The following is an 11,353-nucleotide window of genomic DNA, read 5'->3' as shown; positions in this document are numbered from 1 at the left end:
GTTTATGGACACTTAAAATTCAGGAAAAATATATCTTTGTGTTGACAGTAAAAGTGCAGTAATTGGGTTGCACATACTTGAACAAACTGGAATCGCAACTCCTTCACTCTAACAGAGTTCCTCTCAAAGGGCACTTTGTATACTTGCTTCATTCGGATTGCATTTCTCCTTAGAACACGATCAATTGTGGAGAGACTGCATTGGTGGATATTGTGGAACAGTTGATTGTCCTCTGTTATTCTTTGCTGAATTTCTCTGAGGCGAAGGGTGTTGTTCTGGACCACCATGTCAACAATGGCATGCTCTTGTTCAATTGAAAAAAGTCTTGTTCGTCCACCTGAATGTTCTCTAACTTCAATTCTGAAAAATGTTTGGACAAGCAGGAACATTTAGAAATCTAGACCTGTGTCAAACAAGACTACATGGACTCTCATTGTAGAAGTTGAATGATATAGTTACTTACCGGTTTTCCCTCTGAAATGTGCAGATAATTGAAGCCACTGTGGATCTGTTTATATTGGGCTGAACTATCTGCCCAGCTTCTCTCAGTGAGAGACCATGATTTATGACATGGTCAATAAGTGTGGCTCTGATTTCATTTGAAACACGTGTGTACCCTATCCTTCTACCTCTTCTCCCTCCTCTAACACCTTGCCCTCCTCTAACACCTTGCCCTCCTCTTCCTCTCGGTCCATCTCTTCTTATATTTTCTACTCTTTCTCTTTCCACTATACCATTGCCCTCCAATCTATCCATCTCTTCTCCCTCTACTCCTCTATCTTCTCCTCTTCCTACATCCTCAGCTCTTCTTTCTCCTCTTCCTACATCCTCAGCTCTTCTTTCTCCTACATCTTCAGCTCTTCTTTCTCGTTCTCCTACATCCTCAGCTCTTCTTTCTCCTACATCTTCAGCTCTTCTTTCTCGTTCTCCTACATCTTCAGCTCTTCTTTCTCTTACATCTTCAGCTCTTCTTGCTCTTTCTCCATCTCCTCTTCCTCTTCTTCTCCCTCTACCCCAGTGGTTCTCAATTCCAGTCCTCGTGACCCACTGCTCTGCACATTTTGTATGTCTCTCTTATCTGACACACTCATTTCAGTTCATGGAGTTTCTCCTAATGAGCTGATGATCTGGTTCAGGTGTGTTAAATAAGGGAGACATACAAAATGTGCAGAGCAGTGGGTCACGAGGACTGGAATTGAGAAACACTGCTCTACCCTGTCCACCACCTCTCACTCTTACACCTCTTCCATTTCCACTGCTCATTTTTCTTCTTTTTTATTGTCTTTTCTCCACATTCATCCTTTTTGTTGTTTTTCTCTTCCCCTTTTGTAGTTGTTGTAATTAAGACAGCTGTGTGAACAATTAGGAAATTGGCTTTTTCTGTGTTAAGTGGATTACTAACTCATCAGATATCAATTTTGGGTTAATTGAGGACATAAGGTGTGCAACTGACTATTTTACAATTCACAGAGTTTTGTTTGTTGTGTTTTGAAAATGGTACAAAAATGCTTGTGATCTTTGTGAAGACCAATGAAAAAGTTGCAAATGTTTTTCCTGATATATTAAAGATTTGGTTGGCTGTATGAACTGCTGTGATAACATTAGGGAATTTTGTGCACAGTGTTTTGAGAAAATTATGCTTTTGATTTGTAATTTGTATGAAATGAAGGAGCATTTACTATCTGTTTAGGACAATTACAAAGTGTACAGATCACTGTGTTAACTGTTTTGAGAGCAGTTACCTGAGTTTGGAGAAATGTACCAAATCGATTGAGAAAAACTGTAACTCGCATCAGACTTAAAAACTGTTGCAAGTAGTTTAAAGCATTTTAAAGTAAAAATGCACCATCACACAATAAAATGTGCAGTTTGGGTGAGTTTTTTTTTTTTTTTACATAATGTGTATAACTGTATTTACAGTATTTTTTTAATAAAAGGTTACATAAAGTTAATTCAAGCTGACAGCACACAATAAATACTATTACTAAATACTATGGCAGTAAATTTATGGAAAAATGTGATGCCTAATAATAATTTGAGTGGTAAATCCATTTTCTCATTATATTTAGGTAGATAATGCTGTCAGCAGCTGAACTGCTTCACCGTTTTTTCAACGACTTTAAATGTTTATAGTGTTTTGCATAATTTTCTCATTTCCTCTTACTGCTTTTTAAAATATATTGTGACAAATGTAATGAATAAATTATATCTTTTGTTTATTATGTGAAAAATATATTGATATTAAAATAAAAAAAATAATAGGCCAAATATTAAAATACAAATACTACAATATTTGTTGCAATATCAAAAAAAAAAAGAAACTTTAACAGCGGTTTAAGAAATCCCCCATATCTCCAGGAACTGTAATATGATTGGATGAAGAGGCAGTGGGTGTGGTCAGTGAGTCATATGGCTCCTCCTTCTTTATTTGACTCCTCCTCCACATCATCATAGTCTGTTTTTAAAATCAAAAGCAAACGGATAATTTTCATTGTAATATTTACATCAAGATGTGCTTTAAATGAGAAACATAAATAAAAATGAAATATGCTACAGAAATGTTACAATAACCTACCCAACAGGTTCCTCTCATCATCATTGCTGTTCTTCACATCATCATACTCCTCCTGATCTCCCTCTGATTCACATGTGAAATAAAAACCTCACATTGTAGTTTGTAAATCAGCTTGTGTCATTAATGATGTCATTGATCTCTTTCACCTCATGACTGTCTGAGATTATTAGATTTACTCCTGATAAAGTCGTGATGATTCATTAATGGTAGAAATGTTCAATATTAGTGGGTGAAGGTGATCATGAAATGCAGTTCTGTGTGACTCACCTGTTACTTCTTGAAAGATCTGTCCATTAATGATGACATCATCATAATGCTCTGGTGTGTCCACTACACATGAACATATAGACAGAACAAACATTGCATTATATCTTACAATGTAATGGGATTAATACATAATATCATAAATCACTATAAAAGGACTATGTTAAATACGTCACCAATAACAATAAAAAGTAAACACCGTTTTTGATAGAGTTCTGTCCACTTGTCATTACATCATCATAGCTCTCAGGTGTGTATTCTGTAAATTTAACATGAGACAATTTATGTATATATATTTCTATATATACATATATACAGATTTGAATATATTTTAAATATTTCTTCCTGTTATAGAATAACTGAATGACACCTGTCTCACGATCTGGTTTCAGTCCATCAGTGATGACATCATCATAGTATCCCGGTGTGATTTCCTTCATCATCTCTTCTGCATCAAAACATGTATAATTTGGGCATTTTTTTATATTTTGGGAAACAAAATAAATGTAAAATATACTGTTGCAGGTTTTGGGTAATGAATGTTAGCTGTGTCCCAATTCAGAGGCTGCGTCCTCCGGTCGTCGCATTTGAAGGCTGTATACCTCATCAAGGATGTCTTATTTAAGAGAAGTAACTGTAATAAAACTTGACTGTTATTCCTCATGAGGAATACTGAAAAGTAAAATACTGAAATTTCTTTCTTACTTTGCAATCTAACGGGTATTTTTCTTAAATGAGACCGCCTCAATGATGTATGCAGTCTTCAGATGCGACCTCCGGAGGACACAGCCTCTGATTGGGACACAGCCTCTGATTGGGACACAGCGGGATCACTGACCTTTCAGGACACTGCCATTGGTGACATCATCATAATATGCAGTCTTGAACTCTTTTTCTAATAAGATAAAAGTTTTAGTATTGTGAAAGTTTAATTACTGTTACAATGTGTAAATTTCATTTTTTTATATATTTGTATATTATTATTATTATTATCTACTTCAGCTCTCTAACCTGAGAGAAGCTCATCAGCATCTTCATACCCAGAATGCAGTTCTTCAGAGATGAGACTTCCTGTTAAAGGAGAGAAAAACAGTCAGAAACATATTCATAATTCCATACAGACTGAATTTATCCTTTGGATCATGAAGCATTGTGTTACTTACAACACAACACAAATATTAATTACTTACATTTTAAGAGCATTAGAGGCAGAAATACCATATTTTTATTAGCAAACACACATGTATCCTAACATGAACCCATTCCTCACTGCTTTCCAGAAATACACACAGGAAGAGACAAACACACACATAAACTCACACACACACACACACACACACACACACACACACCTGCACCTAGACTTACAAACATATGAACCCCTCCTTATTACTCTCAAAATACACACAGGAAGAGACACACGCTGACACACACACACACACACACACACACACAAATAAACATGCACCTGCAGCTCTGTGGTTTTCTGTGAGGAATTCTCTGGTTTAAAGCCGGAGGTTTAACAGGACTAATAATAGATGAACATCAAGTGTCTGACAAACTCACTTATTAATCATATTAAATAAGATTCACGGCTCATGTCTCACCTCTCTGAGTGAAGTGATTGTGTCTGTGATGAATCTCCTCATAAACGGCCTCAGTCGTCGTCCTGTGTCTCCTCTTAGAGAGAGCTGTGATTGTAGACAGACAAACCTGCTATCAGTTCACAACACATGACTGATCACACACTGAATAACACACAATATGACAGTCTCTGGATCTCTCCTACCTCTCCTCATCACTCGGTTCTGCTGAATCAGTATAAGCAGTGGCACTAAGAGCAGTAAGAGCAAAACTACCAGTACAACCACAAGCACAGAGAGAGACACTGGAGGAGTTTGTGGAGGAGTGACTGATGTTGAGCGCACTGTCTGAGAAACTGGAGGAGAAGCTGATGTTGTTGTGGCAGGAGTAGTGGACACTGACAAATCTGTCAAATCTGTCAAGACAGACACAGACAGATAAAAAATCATGCAAATAGACAAAGATTATTAGCATTAAAATGACTAATATTGTTCAGTGTTTTGCTGTGACCTGCACAGGTGAGTCCAGCGTGCTCTTTGTGGGAGCAGTCGGTGTGGTTCTTCAGGGAGAGAGGACAGTCCCACAGGTGAATCTCATTCCCTCTGCACTCGACTCTGTTCAGCCACACAACACCTTCACCAGCACCAAAGACTGAATTCCCATCAGCCCTCAGTGCTGCTCCACAACCCAGCTGCCTGCAGACCACCTGAGCATCGCTGATGTCCCACAGATCAGCACAGACTGAACCCCACACAGCGTTATGATACACCTCCAGCCTCCCAGAGCACCGGCCCAAACCTCCCCTCAGTCTGAGAGGAACATGATCTAAATCACACACAGCAACATCACTGACCAGCTTCAGGACACCATTCACAACAAAACACACTGAAACTTGACTATGACGGCTTTAAATGTATGATTAGTGGATTACGTTTATGAATTTGATTATGATTTTTAAATGCAAATAAATTCTTGTTTAAATGCACATTTTAATGGAAAACAGTCTTAAATTAAATATCTTACTTGAACACTGTCTCTGGTGAGGAGATGGAGAGGTAGAACATGTCAGACGACTGAGAGGAGACTCACGACTTTCCTCCTCTGAGATTAAATATTAAGAGAACTGAACATTAGGACACAAAAATCATAACTTCTCTCAGTGAAACATATCAATGTGAAAACATAATTGAAGCTTCATAAATCATTTTAGGTTCTGTCCATCAGCTCAGTTTAGTGTTTCAGAAACAGTTTATTCACCACATTATATACAAACATTGTGTATAAAGAAACATAACTACTGAGACCATCTTAAAAACATAATCTCACTTGAGCAGTTGACTTTGGCCACTTCATCATTATTACAGTAGTTCTGTCCCCAGGGTGAAGATGGACACTGCCACAGATTTGAATCATGTGGTCGACATTTCACTTCATCCAGCCAGTTACGAGCTGATTCCAGTCTTGATGTAGAATCAGACAAAACACCAGATCTTCCACAGTTCAGCTCTTGACAGATCAGACTCACTGTGTCTCTGTCCATCTGGTTCCAGCACACATTACCCCAGGATCCATTGTAGAAAACCTCCACATTCCCTTCACAGCCCTCAGTTAACCTGATCTCTTTAAACTCTAGATGGAAAAGGATGAGAATCAACTTTAACTTTCATCCAACCCCAAAACATTTCTACCACTGAATGGTACATATATATGGGTGATTGAAATATCTGGAAAAAAATTTAGTAAGATTTTAAATGTTACTGAAATTTTCACACTAGTGTACCGTTTACCTGAGCACACGACTCCTACATCCTCCTTGTGTTGACAGTCATGTTTCCCCCAGCCTGGAGAAGAGCAGTTCCACAGGGACGTCTCATTCCCCTCACACTCCACCTCATCCAGCCATATGGGTCCAGAACCAGGACCAAACCAGGCTGGTACCTGCTGGTTACTGAGGGCCACTCCACACTGCAGCTGTCTGCACACCACATGGGCATCTTTAATATCCCAGGAGTCATCACACACTGTCCCCCATGAGCCGCTGTGAAAAACCTCCAGCCTCCCTGCACAGTCTCCCCCAGAACCCACCAGCCTGATGGACCCGCGACCTGATATTCAGAGAGAGAGAAACACATTATTGATCACTAACAACTGAAGAATCTGCCCAGATGTTGTTGTTCTCACCAAGGCAGGTGATTGACAGCTGTTGTGTGGAGCTGCAGTTGAGAGTTTGTGGAGAGCTGCAGTTCCCCAGATGGGCTTCACTCCCAGAGCACTGGAAGCCCGTCACACACTCATGACTGTGTTCAGGACTGGATGAAGAGGAGCCGGAGAAGTTCAGCACAGAGCCACAGCCCAGCTGTCTGCAGACCACAGAGGATTCAGTGAGACTCCAGGAGTCCAGCAGAACTCTCCTCCAGACCTGATGGATGGAAACTTCCAGCTCCCCCTCACACTGTCTCTCTCCAGACAACCGAACAGCCAGAGAAGAATCTAGAGAGGAATCTAGAGAGGAGAGCTCATGTTTTATTTGCAAGTTTGGTAATATGCTTTACATTAATACATTTTATAAAAAAATAAATGAACATAAAGAAAACTGAAACATTGCATTTATAGGCCTACTATTAAGTCTTTCAGGGGCACGAAATCAATGAAGTGTTCCAGTAATATGGACTCACTAGAGCAGACGACTCCAACATCTCGTCTATGAGAACATTCAGCTCGACTCCATGAAGAGACGGAACATTCTGAGAGTTTTGTTTCATTCCCGTCACAATCAAACACATCAGCCCAGATTTCACCACTTCCCTCTCCAAACCAGTCTGATCCCACAACAGACACAGCAATCCCACAATTCAGCTGTCTACAGAGGACACTGGCAGCTCTCATATCCCAGCATGCATCACACACTGAGCCCCATTCATTGAGGAACTGAAGCTCCACTCTTCCAGAACAAGAGTCTGAGCCGTTCATCAGTTTGGCCTCTGTGTAACCTGAATAAAGAACAAAAGTTAAAACAGTGTATAATGCAGCTGACAGAGGAGAATGAAGAGAGACAGAATATTGATAATTTACCAGAACAGATCAGGCCCACATTATTGTCACTGGTGCAGTTGTGTGATGGTGATGTTGGACAGAAGTAAATCTGAGACTCATTTCCTCTGCACTGAATCTCTTGTGTCCACATCTGAGCGTCTCCTTTTCCAAAAGCATCTTCTCCCAGCACCTGTACAGGAGCCCCACAGTCCAGCTCTCTACACACAACCTCTGCATCCTGCTGGTCAAAGGTAGTGTCACACACTGTGTACCAGGTGTCCCCATGAATCACCTCTAATCTCCCAGAACACAGGTGAATCCCCTCGGAAAGTCTGGGATGTTTATGATCTGTTTATATTAAATAAAATCATACAGAGTGATGATTACAGGTGATTTAGAGTGATATGGTTTAAGAGTGTGTTTAATAATAACAACTTTCACTTTTAAATACATAGCATGTATATAATGCCAATTAGTAGGAAAATGGCAAAATAAATATCGCAGGTTAGACACTGAACCCCAGCCGCCTACAAGAAGCATCTCCACTCTCCCAGAACACAGGTGAGACCCGTCCACAAGTCTTGACCTTCCGTAGGTTTTGGTTTCTGATTATATTTACACAACAGAGAACCCTTACGAAAAAGAAGTATACTTCAAGTTAATTTTATGAAGTATACTTAAGTAATGTTCAAGTATATTTTTAAGTATACTTTATGTAGTAAGTATACTAATATTAATGTGTACTTGTAGTAAACTTGTAAGAGTACTATTTCAATACTACTTTGGACTAAATTGGCCCACTTTTAGTATATAAAAGTATACGTTTAAGTGTACTATAAGTGTAAGAGTAGTAAACTTTAAGTACACAACTAGGTTTCTCATTTGTAATGCATCTGTACTACAAGTGAACTTATAAGTATACTAGTAGTTTACTAATTTAATAAGACGTATTTTTTTAGTTTATTAAAGTACACACTGAAGTGTACTCTCAGTAAATTACAAGTTTAGTTTAAGTTTTAGTTTAGTTTTCTTTAAGTGAACATAACATTATACTTATAGTTTACTATTTATATATTATTTTGCACTTGCAGTATACTACAATGTTCAAATGTAGGTATTATTTTTTATACCTGAAAAATACCTTTAACTGTACTTTAATTTTAAAAACATTTTATTAGCTTCATGCATCCTTTTTTATCAACACTTGAATGTCGGTAAGTTTGGTAAAGAAAGGCAACATTTTAAACAAAAAAGTTGAGAAAATCTAATCTTTGTCAAAGACTACGCCTTGATCAGATTCAGAACGATGATCAAAACACAGATGGAGTAGATCGAGTCCAACACCCCCAAAGCTTCACAGTCGTTTTCTCTTCATGGGTTACGCTTCATTTTATTTGGTAATATTAAGCAGTTTTGATTTACATGCTGTTTAATGTTTGATGATCACGTTATTTTACATTTGAGTGAGCAATCTTCTATCACTTGTTTCAGCTTCTTCTTCTCCTGAGTATTGATCCGGAGATTCTGTACTAGAAGATGTGCTATAGCGCCCCCTACCGTATAACAGTGAAAACATGGATAGCTGGAAAATTCAGTGGGGAAAAGTAGAATTAGAGTAAATTCCTATTCACTACCAGTGGACTAGCCTACACAAAAATTCAGATACGCAGAATTAGAAAGATCTGTTTTATATCAATATTCTAATCAATATTTTCAAATAATGTAAGTTTCATAAGACTGTATATGAAAAACTAAGTAAAAAAAGTATATTTAATAGGCTACTCGATCAAAAGAGTTAACACAACTACAAGCCAAGTATACTTTGAATACTTAATTATACATTTAAGTATATCTCGATCAAAAGATTGAGTACAAGTACAGGCCAAATATATTTGGACTTTTCTCTCAGTATAAGTCAAGTACTAAGTTTTAAGTATATTTCTGAGAAGTACATAAAGTATATTTTTGAGAAGTATATATAAAATGTAGACTGAAAGTATACTTTCTTATTTTTAGTTTAAAAGAAGTATACTAATAGAACACTTGAATAAACTTCTTTTCCGTAAGAGAATGTCACTATGATTATGATATGGACATAAAACAATATTCCTTTCATTAATAATAGATTTTATAAATAGATAAAATTTAGTTGTTAAGACAATAAAATATACTATTCATCAATTAGTTGCTTATGATTTGCTCTGACAACAAATTACATTAAATTACATTAAATTGCTTATAAGATGTTTATCAATGAAAGTCTGATCAGTGATGTATTAACAGAGTGATGTATGGAGCCGCTCACCTGAGCATCTGACTCCAGCATCTTGATGATGACCACAGTAATGAACACCCCATCCTCTTGACCTACAGTTCTTCAGTGTTGACTCTGATCCACTACAGCCCACATAATCCATCCAGATTGGTCCTGATCCTTGTCCAAAGCGAGTATCACGCACAGCCTCTAGAGCCTCTCCACATCCCAGCTCTCTACACACCACTCCAGCATCAGTCATATCCCAGTTCCAATGACACACTGTTCCCCACTGACCATCATGATGAACCTCCACTCTACCAGCACAGGGACTGTTACCACCAACTAACCTCACAGTCTCAAAATCTGTACATGAAAGAGAGAAAGGGATCGAATCATGCAAAGTCAAGAAGATGTAATAAGTTGATTAATAGAAATATATACATATAAATATGTCTAACTGGACAACTAAAGCTGGGCATGAGTGTATAACAAATTGGTTTCCTGTAAAAGCTCAAATCATTTATAAAATGTAAATGATAATTAATGATCTAGTGTCAGGATCTTAAGTTTCTAGATATTACAAAGGCTTCTATTCAGTTTGTAGTGGTATAATGCAATCATAAACAAACTACTTATTTAAAAATGTTACATTTTACATCTTTACAGTCTATTTTGTACTTACCAGATGTGGTTATAGTGACTATAGAGGAGAGTAAAACGAGTGTCAGAAATCCCTCCATCTTCTTCTGCTCGTCACACTGTTTGTTTGACTCTGTTTCTCCTCTGCTCCCTCAAACACACTGAAGAAACTGGCTCCTGTCAGTCCCCTAAAGAGAGAGAGACTCTCACAGCTGCCAATGACACTCACTGTTACCTTATTAGACACAACAGAGGAAATCATCAAACACAATCACTGACAAATCACACAGCAGCATTTTTATTTTCTCCATATATATCAATAAAGTGTGAGCGCTGATGAGCGGGACTCCTCCTCCAGTGTGAAGAGACACTTCACTGAGGACAGACTCGTGTCAGTCATATGTCAGCGTGGAGAGAAAGTCACTCTAAACTTACAGGAGATTGATAGAGAAACACTGCAGGTTATATTCAGCATCAAAGCCTGTATCTACACACACAACATACAAGACTGACTGATGACTGACTGCTCACTTACTGAAGCTTTATTTCACACACAAAAATAGTTTTGTTGTAAATATATGTTTTAATTAGTTTCTTTTTGTGCATAATATAAAGTGTAGTTTAATATGTTCTAACCAAGAGCACAGTAAACAGTGTTTTAATAATATATAACATGAACTGGACTGGTTTGTGTACAACAAACAGAGGCTATTCAGATAATATTTGTAAATAAACATTGTTTTCTGCTCCAAAGTTATTAATTTGGCATCATATTATGCATTTGTAGCTGTTATGTGTGTTTAGTGTGTTTGATACTGTAATGCTTTATTCATCCACCAGATGGAGACAAAGGATTGGAGATGGATTCCAGATGGACCAGATGGATTCAAGACAAATTTGGACAGAAATTGATCATTACTCTTTTTACAGTTACTCATCTTTTTTATTATTTAACATAGAGCTTATTTTACTGCACATGTATTTGAGTGATATTTGTATTT

The 11,353-nt window shown here is 37.7% G+C and overlaps 1 protein-coding gene across 1 annotated transcript; it reads right to left on the bottom strand.

Annotated features, from left to right (window-relative positions):
• Positions 1-1,789: 1,789 nt before the first annotated feature.
• On the bottom strand, positions 1,790-10,714 carry LOC307157711 (scavenger receptor cysteine-rich type 1 protein M130-like). Its single transcript, XM_079869636.1, has 18 exons — positions 10,396-10,714; positions 9,762-10,076; positions 7,496-7,804; positions 7,099-7,413; positions 6,605-6,913; positions 6,211-6,528; positions 5,750-6,052; positions 5,447-5,524; positions 4,934-5,248; positions 4,629-4,838; positions 4,447-4,530; positions 3,851-3,910; positions 3,678-3,734; positions 3,210-3,287; positions 3,039-3,098; positions 2,843-2,905; positions 2,576-2,638; positions 1,790-2,455 (listed from the first exon to the last, which is right to left on the bottom strand). The coding sequence occupies exons 1-18, from the start codon at positions 10,451-10,453 to the stop codon at positions 2,406-2,408; spliced, it is 3,045 nt and encodes a 1,014-aa protein (XP_079725762.1). The 5' UTR covers positions 10,454-10,714; the 3' UTR covers positions 1,790-2,405.
• Positions 10,715-11,353: the final 639 nt, after the last annotated feature.

The sequence above is a fragment of the Squalius cephalus genome, assembly GCF_949319135.1.
Source record: "Squalius cephalus genome assembly, chromosome: 4".
In the NCBI taxonomy this organism is placed as follows: Eukaryota; Metazoa; Chordata; class Actinopteri; order Cypriniformes; family Leuciscidae; genus Squalius; species Squalius cephalus.
Note: the sequence above shows the minus strand (reverse complement) of the source record. Positions and strands in the feature narration are given on the sequence as shown.